At 39.2% G+C, this 18,746-nt stretch overlaps 1 protein-coding gene and 1 pseudogene across 12 annotated transcripts in view; both read left to right on the forward strand.

Annotated features, from left to right (window-relative positions):
• The window catches only part of AEBP2 (AE binding protein 2), a 133,743-nt gene that overhangs the window by 56,359 nt on the left and 58,638 nt on the right, over positions 1-18,746 (forward strand). For 8 of the 12 annotated variants that reach the window (XR_012420061.1, XM_074006348.1, XM_065523844.2 and 5 more), the window contains 2 exons: positions 2,166-2,352; positions 8,801-8,925. Coding sequence is in view for 7 of the 12 variants with exons in the window: in XM_074006348.1 (XP_073862449.1) it covers positions 2,166-2,352; positions 8,801-8,925 (312 nt within the window). In the remaining 5 variants the exon portion in view is untranslated. Of the gene's footprint in view, positions 1-2,165; positions 2,353-8,800; positions 8,926-18,746 lie in introns of those variants that run through there. The other 4 variants (XR_012420058.1, XR_012420059.1, XR_012420062.1 and 1 more) reach the window with 2 other exon arrangements.
• On the forward strand, positions 17,230-17,851 carry LOC141408033 (large ribosomal subunit protein eL34-like; annotated as a pseudogene).

An 18,746-nucleotide genomic window follows, 5' to 3' on the forward strand; every position in this document is an offset into this window, starting at 1 on the left:
TGCACCATAGAGTAAGTAAACATTTTTCATAGAGATGCTGAGGGCCATAAGGAGCCCGCAGAATATATTTTGTATGTCAAAATAAAGAGAGTAATTATTAATGGATACCATTTAAGAAGAATGTGTGATTTTTTTTTTTATCAGCATCAGTAAACATACAGCTGTTTAGTTCTGCTAATATACTTAGTAATATCTATGATTTGCAAGATGCTTCTGGAAATATAAATATTCATAAATATACATCTCTGTGTTCAAAATGGAAAGTGTGAGTTGGGATAAGCATATAGATATGCAGTTAAGTGTGAGGGCAGCCTCAAGGGAGAATTAGCCCTTGTCCATTTGGGGCAGATTTAGAGAGACTTTATGAGGAAAGTTACAATTTTTACAAATAAAGGGCTGTGTTGTGATTTTAGCAGCTTACAATTGGTAGAGGTACCTCAATTAAAGGAAAGAGCCTGAGGCATCCGATTTTTTTAATGCTGTTATCTACATGAACTCTTACAAGATAAACCGCCTGGGGATAACATGATGAATATATTTGTTTTTTAACATGACAAATTTATATGCTTAGAGTTTGGTAAGTCAGAAACTAAGTAAATTGGTTAAATGACTAATAGAAAAGTCGTCATCCATCCATCTGTGGACGTTTCTGTTTTGTTTTGTTTTAATTACCAGGATTCATTTGTTAGAAGACCTGCAAATTTTTTTCCCCCAAGATATAATTAGAAATCACACACTTACACCGTGGTTAATTTGTATATATTAATTCTGGTGCTACCTGAACATTTTGCATTCTTTGGCAAAATAGCACATCTGTCAGGTGACTCGGGTAGTTAACCTTTTGATTTCTTAATATTGCAAGTACAGAAGGCTAAAGAGGCAGTATTTGAAGGATATTGTAGAGCGCTGCATATGACCAACACTGAGCATGTCTTTTCTAAGAGAAAGGCTGGATCTAATTGTTTAACAAATTAATTTTATTTATTTTAAAAATATTAAATGTAGTCCATATGGGTTTTCATCTGAAGCTTAAGAAATTTGTAAGAAAGTAATTTACAAAGACAAGGCAGGTGTGGTGGAGCACACCTCCTAGCTCTGTGGGAGGCCGAGGCAAGTGGATGGTTTGAGCCCAGGAGTTCAGGACCAGCTTACCCAACATAGTGAAACCCCCTCTTTACAAAAAATGCAACAACAACAAAATAGTAGTTGAGCGTGGTGGCATGTGCCAATAGTACCGCAACCTGGAAGGCTGAGGTGGGAGGATTGCTTGAGCCTGGGAGGTCGAGGCTGCAATGAGCCAAGATCATGCCACTGCACTTCAGCCTGGGTGACAGACTGAGACCCTGTCTCAAAAAAAAAGAAAAAATACATTAAAAAGTCAATATTGAACTTTTCTGTCACCTGTTTTAATAGTGTATAACGCTAGGAAGTCGACTGAAGGTTTTGAAGTAACACGTATCATAAGAAAAATACTTCAGAAATCCAGGAATCCAGCTTGGCATGGTGGCTCACACCTGTAATCCCAGCACTTTGGGAGGCCGAGGCAGACAGATCACATGAGACCGGGAGTTTGAGACCAGCCTGGCCAACGTGGCGAAACCATATCTCTACTGAAAATACAAAAATTAGTCAGGCATGGTAGCACACACCTGTAATCCTAGCTACACAGGAGGCTGAGGCACAAGAATCACTTGAACCCAGGAGGCAGAGGTTGCAGTGAGCGGAGATCGCACCACTGCACCCCAGCCTGGGCAACAGCAAGACTCCATCTCAAAAAAATAAAAATAAAATTCAGGAATACAGTCATTGTCAGGATATCTAATTCTTTGTTGCAAAAACAGCTTAGTGCTCCTGCTATAAAAATGATTAATTCAAAACCAGATTTTTCTGGGAAGAAGATCCCACTATTTTTGTATTGCATATAGTGGAAATAGCAGTAAACTGGGAGGTCGTGAAACTTGTTGCATTTTCAAGCTTTGTCTAATGTATGTCATCTTACTTGGCAACTTCATAAAGTGAAAAGACTACTAGTCCGTTTTGCTTCCTTTCTGGAATTAGTTCTATTGTACTACTTATTTACTTCTGAAAATACTAGATACTCATTTAGATTTTTCTCGTGCCCTACACAGTATGCCTGACATTATTTCTGTTTTATATTCTTTTAGTGTGTTGTTGGTGGCTGCAATGCCAGCTTTGCTTCTCAGGGAGGGCTAGCTCGTCATGTACCCACACACTTCAGTCAGCAGAACTCCTCAAAAGTTTCGAGCCAGCCAAAGGCCAAAGAAGAATCTCCTTCTAAAGCTGGAATGAACAAAAGGAGGAAATTAAAGAACAAAAGACGACGCTCATTACGTAAGTGTTACACTAAGAAAATCTGATGTATTTGATGGTTTTAAAAGATATCTTGGGCTTTTGTGCAAATCCACTTGGAACTTCAACTCCTCTTCTATTAAAAGTAATAAACAGGTAGGATGCCCATCTGTCAGTGTGAGGGAGAATTCAGTGGCACATGTTTATAGTAGCTAACGGAGTATATGTGGCCTTCAAATATAAACTGTATAGAATTAGATTTGGGGGCTTCTCTGATTCTCTTCTAAAATAACATTTAAAATATGATAACATTGGTATTTCTAGAAATATTTTAGAAAATTTGAACATGTTAAAAGTAAATATCAAGTAAAAGTTAAGTAACCTATCTACTCCAAAGTAGTGTGTGTACCTGAGCTACGAGGTAGAGGCTGCAGTGAGCCGTGATCACGCCACCACACTTGAACCTGGGAGACAGAGTGAGACCCTGTCTCAAAAAACCAACAACACAAAAACCGCAACAAAGCAATGTGTGTGGATAACAAAGCAGTATTTTTTTTTATTTTTTTCCTGAGATGGAGTCTCATTCTGTCATCAGGCTAGAGTGCAGTGGTGTGAGACAGGGTTTCACTATGTTGGACAGCCTGGTCTCAAACACCTGATCTCAGGTGATTACCTGTCTCGGCCTCCCAAAATGCTGGGATTACAGGCGTGAGCCACCGCACCCAGCCCATAGCAAAACAATTTGAATGTAATGTGTGTCATAGTACCTAGTCTGTTGTAACATATATGTACAATGTTTATGTGCTTATTTGCCAAAATGTGTCCTTGATGTTTAGGATAGAAAATAATTAGATGTTAAGGCTTGTAAATGCTGGGAGCAGGAACAGACTTTGAAACCTCGGAGTGTAGCTGGTCACTGCTTCTTTGCGTCAGCTGGTTAGTTTGTGGCTTTTTTTTGGATGGAGTCTCGCACTGTCGCCCATGCTGGAGTGCAGTGGTGTGATCTGGGCTCTCTGCAGCCTCTGCCTCCCGGGTTCAAGGAGTTCTCTGTCTCAGCCTTCAGAGCAGCTGGGATTACAGGCACCCGCCACCACGCCCGGCTAATTATTGTATTTTTAGTAGAGGCGGGGTTTCACCATGTTGGCCAGGCTGGTCTTGAATCCCTGACCTTGTGATCCACCCGCTTTGGCCTCCCAAAGTGCTGGGATTACAGGTGTGAGCCACTGTGCTCGACCAGCTGGTTAATTTTAACTATATATCCTCAATGAAGAACTACCAATGGGTGAATGAGTGAATGAAGCTGTCATTGAAAGGAAGTCCACTCCAAGGGTGAATTAGAAAGAAAAAATAGATTGTACTTTACCCGTTCTCTGGGGATTGATTAGTATAGACAAGACTCCAGACACTAATTCCTGACTATGAAATTAGTGTGTAAAATACTGAAAATCTTTTTGTTACTATAGAATTATAGTGGACAAATGAACAGACCAGAAAACTGTTTTTTTTTTTTTTCTACCTCATTAACTGAGAAAAGCAAACTTTCTTAAAACTCTTAGTTTCATTCTTGCTTTTTTTTTTTTTTGGATACAGGATCTTACTCTTGCCCAGGCTGGAGTGCAGTAGTAAGATCATGGCTTACTGCAGCTTCAGACTCCTGGGCTCAAGCACTTCTCCCACCTCAGCCTCCAAGTAGCTGGGACTACAGGCCTGAGACACCATACCTGGCTAGTTTTTTTTATTTGAAGGGATGGGGATCTCTCTGTGTTCTCCAGGCTGGTCTTGAACTCCTGGGCTCAAGTGATCTTCCCACTTCAGCTTCCCAAAGTGCTAGGATTACAGGCATGAGCCACCACACCTGGCCTTAAGTTTCTTTTTTGTTTAAGTAATCATGTTTATTTTTAATCAATGTTGGCTATTTATGGTACCATTTTCATTTTGACCTCCTTTATAAAAACAGAAATTTAACATTGTAATTTTACTTGTGTTAATATCGAGTATCTTGCAGTTGCACACAGAAAATTGCTAAATATATATTATGGTACTCAAAAACCAGATAACTTCTCCACCAGTTTCACCTAACCTCATTATTATTTTAGTCTCAGTGTATACACAGTAATCATTTAAATTTTCTGACTTTTCACATTATATACTTGGCAATATCTATGCAATTTGCTATGCTTTGTCTTGTAAAGAGAAGACAGATTCAGTTAAATACCCAGTTCTTGCTTAGAAACAAAGTACTAGTGCCGGCTTAAGTATATGTTTCTTTTGACGGTGATGTTTTTCCTCATACTAACTTAGCTTGTAAGGCGGGCTGCATAGGGAGAGTTGGCAGAGAGAGGTGGTGGATGAAAATACCTTTTTGTCGTCTGTTTTATTGAGGAGAATGGGGTTAGTCCTGGATATATTACTTTATGAACTTTAAAAAGGATCCAAGGCCTTTTCACTGTGGGGAGCCATTGTTAAGACAGTGCTGTGATTTGAATTAGCATGGTTGTAGCTGCTGCAGTTCACTCTTTCTTTAAAAGTATACATATCTGTAGCAGTTAACTTTACCTAGTATCTTCCTCATGTAATTCAAGAAGATAGTTTTTATGTAACTGTGAAAAATATACCTTATAAATAGCAGCACTGTAGCAAATGTAATTTTCTGTTTGATAAAAAATTTTTTTTAACCTTTTTTTTTTTTTTTTTTTCCTTTAGACAGAGTCTCACTCTGTCACCCAGGCTGGAATGCAGTGGTGTAGTCATGACTCACTGCAGCCTCGACCTCCTGGGCTCAGGTGATCCTCCCACCTCAGCCTCCCAGGTAGCTTGGGCTACAGGCACACACCACCACACCCAACTAATTTTTGTATTTCATTTTTGGTAGAAATGGGGTTTTGTCTTGTTGACCAGAGCTCTTGAGCTCACATGGTCCACCCGTCTCAGCCTTCCAAAGTGCTGGGATTACAGGTGTGAGTCACTGCACCTGGCCTGATAAAATTTAAATATATATATATACACACACACACACACACACACACACACACACATATATATATATTTAATTTTTATGTATTTTTTCATTATTTTAAAACATCTTTAAAAAGTATTTTTAATGCTTTTCAAAATATACTTTAAAATGGAAAGAATAGTATAATAAATACTTGTATTTCTCTTCACTTAGAGATTTACCAATATGGTACATTTGTTTTATCTTCCTACCTATATACTTTTTTGGTCATGGACCCAAAATTCTTAAGATGCATCTCCTAAGCATAAAGATATTTTTTACATAACCACGTCATCATCATTGCACCTAGGGAGAAGATAAATCATACAATATATGTAATTTTGAACCACGGGAAAATAAGAGTTTCTATTTTTGTCGTTTCCAAAGTTTTTCTTTGAGGCAGAGTCTCACACTTACTGCCCAGGCTGGAGTGCAGCGGTGTGATCTTGACTCACAGCAACCTGTAATGTTAGGTTGTCAGTTTGTGATCTTTCAACCTTTTTGTTTCGTTTTTGTTGTTGTTTTTTTGAGACAGGGTCTCACTTTATTGCCCAGGCTGGAGTGCAGTGGTACAATCTTGGTTCACTGCAACCAGTGCCTCCCAGGTGCAATCAGTTCTCGTGTGTCAGCCTCCTCAGTAGCTGGGACTACAGGCACACACTACCATGCCCAGCTAATTTTTGTATTTTTAGTAGAGATGGGGTTTTACCATGTTGGCCACCAAGTCTCAAACTCCTGGCATCAAGTGATCTGCCTGCCTTGGCCTCCCAAAATGCTGAGATTACAGGCATGAGCCACTGTGTACAGCATCAAAGGTTTTAAATTATATATCTTATTAGTTAAAAAAATACTGAGCACACAGTCTTAACATATGTAATTTATACATTGTATACGGGTAATACTACTAATGCGCGTTATGCAAAATTGCCAAGAAGGAATATTGAAAAAGAATGAGATGAAGAAATTAACAAAGGTGTTATATTCTTTAGTTACTCTGATGGATCATGACACACACCTACTTTGGAGACTGCTGTTCTAGTTTGGTATTCTTGATATATACAGTGCAGATAGTGTGGTTAAAGTCTGAATGCACAGGCTGAAGATTGAGGGCTCCTTTCATTATTGTGAATTTAAGTGATGGCTTCAGTGTTTAAATTTGAGTGAGGAGTGGTCAATTTGAGTGATTTAGAGTGATGAGTTATTATTTTCCCCAAGTGTTTATTCTTCTTAGGAAAAAGCATGTATTTGGAGACCTTGGAGAAAGTACACATTTTTTTTTCGAGTAGCCACTGATCTAACAGGAAAGTGATGTATTTCTCAGAACTCTCTCCTGCCCAGCCCTGCGAATGTCAAGTACTTTTTTCTTTCTGATTTCCCATTGTCACTGCATTCTTAGTCTTTTGGGTTCTGCTCATTTTTTTCTTTCTTTTTTTCTTTTTGAGATGGAGTCTCACACTTTTGCGCAGGCTGGAGTGCAGTGGCGCGATCTCAGCTCGCTGCGAGCTCTGCCTCCCGGGTTCACGCCATTCTCCTGCCTCAGCCTCCGAGTTCACGCCATTCTCCTGCCTCAGCCTCCGAGTAGCTGGGACTACAGGCGCCCGCCACCACGCCCGGCTAATTTTTTGTATTTTTAGTAGAGATGGGGTTTCACCGTGTTAGCCAGGATGGTCTCCATCTCCTGACCTTGTGATCCGCCCGCGTCAGCCTCCCAAGGTGCTGGGTTACAGGCGTGAGCTGCCGCGACCGCTGGGTTCTGCTCATTTATTACTAGTTGGTGTTTTGTTTTCTCTTGAGGAAATATCCAGAGAAAAGAGCTGTTTGTTTAGGTATGTTCTATTTAATGTGCCAGCTGGTGAAAATATTCCCCCATCAAAGCTGTGGTGAATTTGTGTAGATGTTTTGAGAACTCTTTGAATAGCCATAGTGTGGGAAATCAGCATATATGTAATTCACAATATGCTGTACCAGGGAATCAAGCCAACCCTTTTATTAGTAAAATTGAATTTTCAATTACAGATCTTGAAAAATTACATGTATTAGTAGGCTCCACAAATGTAAAATAATCAACGTATTTATTTTGAGCAACTTTCTTATTAGGAATAAGAATAGAACAATGTATAATAATAATTAGTGGGATGAAAGTTGAAATTTGAAAAATGTTCTTACCAAATTAAATCTTCAGTGTATAATTTTTTTGATTACACTAAAATATTGCCTACTGTATATTTGTGAAACAATTTATTCTTTAAAAAAAATTCCATGGTGGAACATGCCTGTAGTCCTAGCTACTCAAGAGGCTAAGACAGGAGGATCACTTGAGCCCAGAAGTTAGAGACTGCAGTGAGCCATGATCACACCACTGGTCTCTAGCACCTTGGGCAGCAGAATGAGACTATGTCTAAAAGAAAAAGAAAAACACCAGTGATATAAACTTATTAATATAAATGGCCTTATGATTTATAAGGCATTTTTATATGCATTTGTTTTATTTAATTACAATTGAAAATTGTTAACGATAATTTACATTTTACAAATAATGCACAGTGTAATGCAGGTTAAGTAGTTTGCCTGCAGTCACACAGCTGATAACTGGTGGAGTTGATTGGCAGCTTTGGTGGACTGATTGGTGTCTGAAAATTTTGTTTGTAATTTTATTAGATCATTGTTCGAATAGTTGTTCATAATCAAGAAAATACTTGTCAAAAACCTCAAAATAGGCTGAGTGCAGTGGCTCATGCCTGTATACCCAGCACTTTTGGAGGCCAAGGTAGGCAGATGACATGAGGCCAGGAGTTCAAGACCAGCCTGGCCAACATGGTGAAAACCCAGCTCTACTAAAAATACAAAAATCAGCCGGGCTTGGTGGTGTGCGCCTGTAGTCCCAGCTACTCAGGAGGTTGAGGCATGAGAATTGCTTGAACCTGGGAGGCAGAGGTTGTAGTGAGCTGAGATGGCGCCACTGCACTTCAGTCTGGGTGAAGGAATGAGACTCTGTCTTAAAAAAAAAAAAAAACCTCAAAATAATATTATTGTCTTGTCAGATTTGTACAACTTGAAATTACGTGGTAATACAGAATGTTCATGAAATTTATTTTGTATGTTTGGCAGTGGTGAGTTTGAGATCCTGATACGTAGATGATGTTCCTTAGATTGCTGAAAATACAGACCTTATGCTGAGGAGAGATGTTGGGGAGATGTTTATCTTTATCTACTAAAGATAAAGTTTTATGAAAAATGAAGTAGCTGAGATGTGAATCATGAGGTTTAAGGTTAGAACTTAACTCACCAAGGGTCAGAATTAACCCACATTCACTCATTAGTTGAAATAATGCTTTTGCGTATTAGTCTTCTTATCTAGAGTCCATGTTTTGTCAGCAAATAATATCTTGCATTTAAATACTATTGATAGGTACATATTTGTTAATTGTGTCAGTCTTTATTATTACTGTTATGTTTTTCTAAATATTCTTTACTTTTTTTTATGTTGACTTTTAGCACGGCCACATGATTTCTTCGATGCACAAACACTGGATGCGATAAGACATCGAGCCATATGCTTTAACCTCTCAGCTCATATAGAAAGTTTAGGGAAGGGACACAGTGTTGTTTTTCATAGTACTGTAAGTATTCTTTTATTTTTTCAAATGAAATATAAAGCTTTGCAAATTATATTTCCACAGTCATTTCTAAATCTCTCAAAATCTAAGAAAATAAGATTTAACAAAAATCACAAAACCTTTTGTTTTATCAGTATTTAAAGTATTGTATTATTGGTTATAAAGCACACATTTCCTACAATTTTACATATTTGTGATTAAACCGAATATGTTAGCCTTTAGTTTGAGCTACTTAGGAATAATGGGGTGACACATCATATAGTGCTACTAGGCATTACTGGACTCTGACATTAGGTAAACCAGGTGTCTTTTCTCACCTGATTTCCTCATTTGCAAAATTAGAACATGAGACTCTTTTTACCTCTAAAAAGTTTCATTCACATTTCTGTGTACTGCATGGAGCCACCCCTTACACCATGCACCCATCCAAAGTTTATGTTAAAGAGAAAATAAGATTATATTTGCTATCAGAGCTTCATGAGGGAAGGGATTTTAGTCTCTTTTGTTCCACTGATCTAGCCCAAGTGCCTAGAAGTTTGCCTGGCACATGATAGGCGCTCAATATAGTTATTGAATGACTTATGTTGTCAATATAGAAGAAGAAAAGTACCAAATTTGAAGAAGAATAAATGCAGTTTATTTTTTGTTTTTTTAGGAGTTGTAATAGAGAGTTGTTCTTTCTTCCATGCCTCTTTTCATTTTGTTTTTCAGTCATTTTTAAATTGGTGTAGTTTGGTGTAATTAAGTTAATAAATGTACATTGTAGATCATACTTTTGGTGATTTGAATCTCTGAAAAGTATGTGTTTAATTTTGGCTGACAAAATACAGACTGGGCATGGTGACTCACACCTGTAATCCCAGCATTTTGGGAGGCCTAGGCAGGCGGATCACCTGAGGCCAGGAGTTCGAGACCAGCCTGGCCAACATGGCAAAACCTTGTCTCTATTAAAAAATACAAAAAATTACCCAGGTGTGGTGGGCACCTGTAATCCCAGTTACTCGGAAGGCTGAGGCAGGAGAATTGCTTGAGCCCAGGAGGCGGAGGCCGCGGTGAGCCGAAATCGCGCCACTGCACTCACAATCGGCCTGGGCAGCAAGAGCGAAACTCCGTCTCAAAACAAACAAACAAATACAACCAGGCTTGGTGGCTCACACCTATAATCCGAGTACTTTGGGAGGCTAAGGCAGGCAGATTGCTTGAACCTAGGAATTCAGTACCAGCCTGGGTATTGGCAAATCCCTGTCTCTACAAAAACATGCAGAAAATTAGCCAGGCCTAGTGGTGTGCACCTGTAGTCCCAGCTACCCGGGAGACTGAGGTGGGAGGATTGGCTGAGCCCGGGAGGTCAAGAGTGCAGTGAGCTGTGATCGTGGCACTGTACTGCAGCCTGGGCTACAAAGTGAGACCCTGTCTGAAAAAAAAAATTGTAAATACACTAAATTTGGGTTACTTTTATTTTTTATATTTCAATTGAAAAATGCATGAGAATTGAAATACAAAAGGTTCTTGTTGATATCAATATCTTGTTTGGTTTGAATCTGTTTCCTTCATCTCCTATAATAAAGAGTTTTCTTTTCTTTTTTTTTTTTTTTTTTTTTTTTTTTTGCATTTTTGTGTTTTCTTCTACATGCAGTCATCCCTCCGTATCCATAGGTTCTGCGACCATGGTTCCAACCAACCACGGATTGATAATATTTGCGGGGACAAGAACCACAGTAAAAATCATACAAATTAAGAAGTACAATGTAACAACTATTTATATAGTATTGACTTAATTATATGGGAGATTTTGCATAGATCATATGCAACACCATGTTATTTTATATAAAAACCTTTTAGAGCATCCTTGGATTTCACTATTCAAGGCAGTTGGAGATGTCCTTGCTTACTTCCCAATTATATATAGCTTTCCTGTTATTTCTACCTACTTGTTTTTCTTTTGAGACAGAGTCTTGCTCTGTTGTGCAGGTTGGAGTACAGTGGCATGACCTAGGCTCACTGCAACCTCCACCCCCTGGGTTCAAGCGATCCCCCTCCGTCAGCCTCCCGAGTAGCCAGATTACAGGTGTATGCCATCATGCCCAGCTTCTTTTTGTATTTTTATTAGAGATGGGGTTTTGCCATGTTGGCAAGGCTGGTATTGAACTCCTGACCTCAAATGATCTGCCTGAGTTAATTTTTTATATGGTGAGAGCTCAGGTAGAGGTCCACTTTCATTCTCTGGCATATGGTTAGCCAATTTCTCCAGTGCCATTTATTGAATTAGGGAGTCCTTTCCTCGCTGTTTATTTGTGTCAACTTTTTTGAAGATCAGTTGGTTGTAGGTGTGCAGTTTTATTTCGGGGGCTTCTATCCTATTCCATTGGTCTGTTTGTCTATTCTTTTTTTTTTTTTTTTTTTTTTTTGAGACGTACTTTTGCTCTTGTTACCCAGGCTGGAGTGCAATGGCATGATCTTGGCTCACTGCAACCTCTGCCTCCTGAATTCAAGCGATTCTTGTGCCTCAGCCTCCTGAGTAGCTGGAATTACAGGCGTGTACCACCACGCCTGGCTACTTTTGTATTTTTAGTAGAGACAGGGTTTCTCCATGTTGGTCAGGGTGGTCTCGAACTCCCAACCTCAGGTGATCTGCCCACTTCGGCCTCCCAAAGTGCTGGGATTAACAAGCACGAGCCACCACGCCTGGCTGTTTGTCTGTTTTTGTACCACTATTGCACTATTTTGGTTACTGTAGCCTTATAGTGTAGTTTGAAGGCTGGTAAAGTGGCGTCTCTGGCTTTGTTCTTTTTGCTTAGAATTGCCTTGGCTCTTTGGGCTCCTTTTCATTCCATGTGAATTTTAGGATACTTTTTTCTAATTCCATTAAAAAATATTGGTAGCTTGATAGGAATAGCATTGAATCTGTAAATTCCTTTGGGCGTTGTCACCATTTTAATGATACTGATTCTTCCAGTCTGTGAGCATGGAATGTTTTTCTATTTTGTGTCACCTATAATTTCTTTTAGCAGCCTTTTGTAGTTCTCCTTGTAGAGATTACCTCCTTGATTAGATGTATTCCTTGGTGTGTGTGTGTGTGTGTGTGTGTGTGTGTGTGTGTGTGTGTTATGGTAAATGGGATTGCATTCTTGATTTGGTTGTCAGCTTGAGTGTTATTGGTGTGTAGAAATGCTACTGATTTTTGTACGGTGATTTTTTTTTTTTTTTTTTTGTATCCTGAGACTTTGCCAAAGTTATCAGGTTTATGAGCTTTTTGGAGAAATCTTCAGGTTTTTCTAGGTGTAGAATCATATTGTCAGTGAAGAAAGTAAATTTGATTTTCTCTTTTCCTATTTGGATGCCTTTTATTGATCTTACCTGATTGATTGCTCTGGCTAGGACTTCCAGTACTATGTTGAATAGGAATGGTGAGAGGGGACATCCTTGGGTTTGGTTTTTTTTTTAAACCATTTATTTTTATAGAGACAGGATCTTGCTGTGTTGCCCAGGCTGGTCCTGAACTCTTTGCCTCAAGCGGTCCTCCTGTCCTAGCCTCCCAAAATGTCAAGATTACAGGTGTGAGCCACCATGCCCTGCTAATATCCTTTGTCTTTCTTCCCCTTTCCAAGACAGGGTCTTACTCTGTCACCCAGGCTGGAGTGCAGTGGCACAAATATGGCTCACTGTAGCCTCAATCTCCTGTGTTCAAGAGAGCCTCTCACCTCAGTCTTCTGAGTAGCTGGGACCACAGGCATGAGCTACCACACCTGGCTAATTTTTTTTATTTTTGGTAGAGGCAGGGTCTCACCATGTTGCCCAGGCTAATTTGTTTATGGACTAAATTTAAATGGAGGCATGCTTGACATAATGTAGATTATTAAACGTATCTTGTAAATTAATTTATGTTTTTAGTTACCACATAACCAGTGTTGTCCCCTAACTTGAATTTTTCAGATAATGAAACTAGGGACTAAAAAGGTTGTATTACCTTTCCTAGTGTGATCTAGTATAGTTGTGTATTGTTTTTTGTTTGTTTGTTTGTTTGAGACGGAGTCTCGCTCTGTCACCCAAGCTGGAGTGCAGTGGTGTGATCTCGGCTCACTGCAAGCTCCGCCTCCCGGGTTCACGCCGTTCTCCTGCCTCAGTCTCCCAAGTAGCTGGGAATACAGGTGCCCGCCACCATGCCCAGCTAAATTTTTTTGTATTTTTTTTAGTAGAGACAGGATTTCACTGTGTTAGCCAGGATGGTCTCGATCTCCTGACCTCATGATCCGCCCCCCCCCCGGTCTCCCAAAGTGCTGGGATTACAAGCGTGAGCCACTGTGCCCAACCAGTTGTATATTGTTAATACATAGGGTTTATGGACCTTTACCCCCACGCCATTCTTGGATTCTAGGATGAGAACTCTTGTGGTATTTAGATTGATATGTGTGATACTACAGGGAAGATAGGTCCTGCTTGATCCTTGCATGGGAGCCTGGTTAGGAGCTCACCCTTTCGTTCCTCCTGTGTTGTCAATTTATTGACAGCAAATATACCAATTAAATGGACACTATTAAATAACTTTAAAAAAAAGGCAAGATAGAAAATGGAGCAATAGTTAGGTATCAGTACAACAAGTTTTAGAATATTTAAGGGTAGAATTGTATATTGTGGAAATTAGATAAGGATATAAAGGAGAGAGTGATACAACAAAATTTGGAGTGAAAGGCAAGAAAGTGGAAAATTAAATGCAAAGGAAAGGAAACTTTCTGAGATTGGGAGACACGAGAGACATGAATTTGAGGAAAGGTATCCTTATTCTCTTTTAAAGAACATAGGAAATACATTTATCTAAACAAGGATGAAAGAGTTGAGGGGGGGAAATACAGGATTTGGAGACCAGAAACAGTTGTTATGGCTGCTCTGGGGATTTTGTGGGGATTCAGCAAGGTTAGGGCCTTGCTCAGCAAGGCTGGTTGAAATCCTCCTTTGAAATTCGGGAACATAGTTTTATGATATGGTAGGTCTGTAGTTAGATTTTTTTTTTTTAAGAGGTCAGTAAGATGTCACCATGTCCAGAGTGTGGCATTAGAGCTAGTTCATTCACTTATTAAGTGTTTTAAATATTAAGGTGCTCATTAAAAATTGAGCACCTACTGTGAGCCAGGTACTAATGACATAGCAGTGAACAAAACAGATTAAAATCAAACAGCCAAACAAAAAAATACCATGCAGTTACTGTAATGGAAGAGACATAAAACAAGATAAATTAGTAAAATTGTAAAAACTTGTAATGAGAGCATGAACCATTCAGTTATTAGTGGGGGATAAGTACTTTAGCCAGAGGGAAGATGAGGTGTAACCTCCTGAAGTGGGACTATGTCAGGTATATTAGAACAACAGTGAGTAGGCAGAGTAGGCAGTGTAGCTGGAGGGAACAAGGGAAGAGGAGAGAGTAGGAGTTAAGTTTGAGAGGTATTAGGGAGAACCTTGATGGACTAAGACCTTAGCTTTTATTTTGTGTGAGATGGGAAGCCATTGAAGGGGTTTGAATAGGCATGGTCTGATTTTGTTTGTTTTTATTTTTTTGAGTCAGAGTTTTGCTCTGTCTCCCAGAGTGGAATGTGGTGGTATGATCATGGCTCACTGTTGCCTCAAACTCCTGGGCTCAAGCAGTCCTCCCTCCTCAGTCTCCCAAGTAGTTTGGTCTGTAGGAGCACACCACCATGCCCGGCTAATTTTTTGATTTTTTTTTTTTTTTTTTTATAGAGACGACGTCTTGCTAGGTTGCCCAGGCTGGTCTCAAACTCCTGGGCTCAAGTGATCCTCCTGGCTTTGCCTCCCAGAGTGCTGGAGTGAGCCACCGTGCCTGGCCTGGTTTTTAAAATAATATATATAATATTTTTTTGAGACAGAGCCTTGCTGTGTCGCCCAGGCTGGAGTGCAGTGATACAATGCCGTCTCACTGCAACCTCTGCCTCCCAGGTTCCAGCGACTCTTGTGCTGCAGCTTCTTGAGTAGCTGGGACTGCTACTAAATTAGCGTCCCCATGCCCAGCTAATTTTTGTATTTTCAGTAGAGACAGGATTTCGCCATGTTGGCCAGGCTGGTGTCGAACTCCTGACCTCTAGTGATCCACTCGCCTTGGCCTCCTAAAGTGCTAGGATTACAGGCATGAGCCACCGTGCCTGGCCCTTTTATTTTTCTCTTAGTAAAGAAACTTGCTGTCAATAATTTTTATTGAGGTATAATTTATATATAATAAACTGTACCCATTGAAAGTATACATTTCTATGAGTTTTGAAAGTTGTACTCACTGAGGCAAGCACCATCACAGTTAATAGAATAGTCCAGCACTCTGAAGTTTTCTGGTGTAGCTTTGTAGTACATTCCTACCTCCACCTCCTGCCCTAGAAAACCTACTGTTGTTCCTTTCCCTCATGCAGGCTTTAACATGTTCTCTTTGATTTCTGTGTTGAGAACAAATTGTTAGAAAGTCAAGGGTGAGAGTAAAGGGGAATTTGTCTTTTCAGGATTTCAAGAGAGAATGATAGTGGCTTAGACTGGGATGTTTGCAGTGGAGATAAGGGTTGGATTCTGTTTATCTTTTGGAGTTAGTGTGGACAAGAATTATGGATGGATGAGATATTAGATTTTAGAATAAGACGATAGAAAATATGGGAATTTTTAGTGTATTTGTGGTATTTATAGGTATTAGACTGGATGAGATTACTTAGGAAATAAGTGTAAATAAAGAGAAAGCATAAGGATTGAAGTGTTTGGGGCTTACCAAACATTTAATGATTTAAAGGGCAATAGATTTGGTAAACTGGTGGTCTGGTAATGAGCTAGTGTCTCTGCAGATAAGGGAGTAGTGATGTAAAAGGGAAGCACTAACTTGCATACGCTTTCATTAGAGCAGCTCCTTTTGATGAAATCCTTAGCCTCACCGTGGAGGCATAGAGATGGCTCCAAAAAAAGGAAAATGAAGGAACCAAAAATAGTGGTAATAATATTAGAAGTCTAGAAAGAAAATAAAAAATTTGCTCAGAGTTAAAGTAGTCCATGAAAATGAAAAGTTTTTGAGCTATAGAAAACATCTGAGAGGACTTAAGAACATTGAAACTTACATATATTGTAAGCTTAAAAACCTAGGAATGAGCGATGTGCACCCTTAAGTCAGTGAGGAGGCAGAGGCACCTTAACTGAGGAAAAGTCACAAAGGTGGAATGTAATCCGAAGAATGATTTTTTTCCTGGGGAGCGAAAGTAGAAGGAAGAGACATCCATAATGAGATAAGGTCTTCATTGGACACAATAGAAAGGAAAGGAGCTAGATGAGCAAATTCTCCGAAGTTCTAGAACTGGGAAGGTTTTAATGGAGGCAGTACATGTTAAACAGAATCAATTCTGTTAGTAGTAAAAAACATTCAGTACTAACTGCAAATTTAAGTTACTTTGTTATCAAATTAACTTTTATAGAAAAGAATACAAATAATGAAACAATTTGAAACAATTGGGTAAAAGAAGGATGTGAGGTACTATACTGTTTGGTTTGCCTAATTAGCCTTATTTCATTAATTCTTTCGAGCCTTCTCCAGAAGAGGTCAGCAAAATCCTAGTTATCAATCAGTTGGCTTGCTGTGCTTGGTTGGCTTGCATTGTTTTTATGTATTATTTCATTGTAGAGGTATTTTGTTTTAACAGCTCTAGACCTATGTTTGGGCTTTTTAATGTTGTTGCCAAGTGTAAAATCAGAGTATTTATTTGACTACAGACTTTTTTTTTTGTTTTTTAAAAAAACATATTTAAAAAAATAAAAAATAGAATCAGGGATTCACCATATGGTCCAGACTGGCCTCAAACTTCTGGACTCAAGCAGTCCTCCTGCCTCAGCCTCCCAGAGTGCTAGGATCATAGGTGTGAGCCACTGCACCTGGCCTGACCACAGGTTTTTATATAGTGGAGACAGTGTTTTATTTTTGCTTAAAGCTCTGCTTTCACTCAGTCCTAATATGTTTTCAGGATGACATTATAACATTATTTTGTTTGGGTGGTTGGAACTTGATTTAAAAAAATTGAGATTGAGATCATTAAAACTAGTAAGTTCTAATTTTGTTTATATGGAAATTTTAAGTGTTCGACATTATTGTTTTGCCTGATTTTATTTTATTTAAGCATTACCTTAATTTTCAGAATTTGGTAATGAAAGGAAAGTATTGCTTTTCTTACACTTTTTTAGGTCTTTCTGTTTAGATTGATGTTAACTTGCATAGATTCCTTAAGCTTAAACCTAGACTGATTGGCCTACCTTTCATTTAAAATAAAACCAGCTACAACAAAAAACTTCAGAAGATAACACTTGCCTTAAGTCGTAAATTAGAGACTTTTCCCTCTCATTAGTATTTTTTCTTTACTGTTTATTCATTTAAAAATATTTCAAAGACTTTCTTCTTCTCTTCCGGGGTGTTGTCTGCAGGCACTCAGAATGCTCCAGCATTTGACATAATGTCGTAGGGTTTTTTACGATACAGCCTCTAACAAAACAAGGCTGTCCCGGACCCTTGGTAATAGAGTTGTTTACCTTTTTATTAAGAACGTTGGGAAAGCACCAAAATCTGCATGTGGCATGTGCCCAGACAGACATTGAGGGGTTTGTGCTGTAAGAGCTAAAGTTCTCCATGAGATTGTCCAAAACAAAGAACATGTCAGCAGGGCCTGTGGTGGTTCCATGTGTGCTAAATGTGTTCGTGACAGGATCAAGCATGCTTTCCTTATTGAGGAGCAGAAAATTGGTGTGTAAGTGTTGAAGGCACAAGCACAGAGTCAGCTAAATTAAAAAATGCAACTTTTTTGAGTAATAGAAATGAAAAGACTTAAAAAAATTTCATCCACTATGAATGCTTTTGATTGGCTGAGCTAAGCCACATACTTAGATAGTAAAACAAATGGCATTGTCATCCCCTTAATTAATAATAACATGGCTTTGGCTTGATTATTTAGAGCTTCTTTAATTATTTAAGCTCCTTTAGTTCACATGTGTTTGTGAAAATATATGATTAAAAGTGAAGTTGAGGCTAGGTGCTGTGACTCACACCTGTAATCTCAGCACTTGAGAGGGAGGCTGAGGTGGGCAGATCACCTGAGCTCAGGAGTTTGATACCAGCCTGGGCAAAATGGTGAAACCCTATCTGTAGAAAAAATAAAAAAGACATAGCCAGACCTAGTGGCCGTGTCTGTGGTTCTGGCTACTCAGAAGGCTGAGGCGGGAAGAACGCTCAAGCCTAGGAGACCGAGGTTTCAGTGAACCGAGATTGTGTTACTGCACTGCCTGGGTGACAGAGTGAGACTTCATCTTGAAAAATAAAAGTGAAATTGAGACAAGGTTGTTGAAAAACCTTTTACTTTGATAATATCAGTACCATTGCTACTTTTTTTTTTTTTGAGACGGAGTCTAACTCACTTTGTTGCTTGGACTGGAGTGCAGTGACTTGATCTCGGCTCACTGCAGCTTCCACTGCCCTGGTTTACGCAATTCTCCTGCCTCAGCCTCCCGAGTAGCTGGGATTACTGACGTGCACCATGACGCCTGGCTAATTTTTATATTTTTAGTGAAGGTAGGGTTTCACCATGGTTGGCCAGGCTGGTCACAGATTTCTAACCTCAAGTGTTCTGCCTACCTGTTACTTGTTTTTATTAGTGGTGTGTAAACCCAATGTTAAATGACTGCATAGTATTCCATTATATTGCATTGCATTCTCCATTTATTGGAAATGTTTGGGTTAGTACCTAGGGTAGAAACTGAATTGTCTACCATATTCTGCACTCCACACTTGGCGAGGGAAGGTAGGCACATAAAGCAAT

Source organism: Macaca fascicularis, chromosome 11 (genome assembly GCF_037993035.2).
Source record: "Macaca fascicularis isolate 582-1 chromosome 11, T2T-MFA8v1.1".
NCBI lineage: Eukaryota > Metazoa > Chordata > Mammalia > Primates > Cercopithecidae > Macaca > Macaca fascicularis.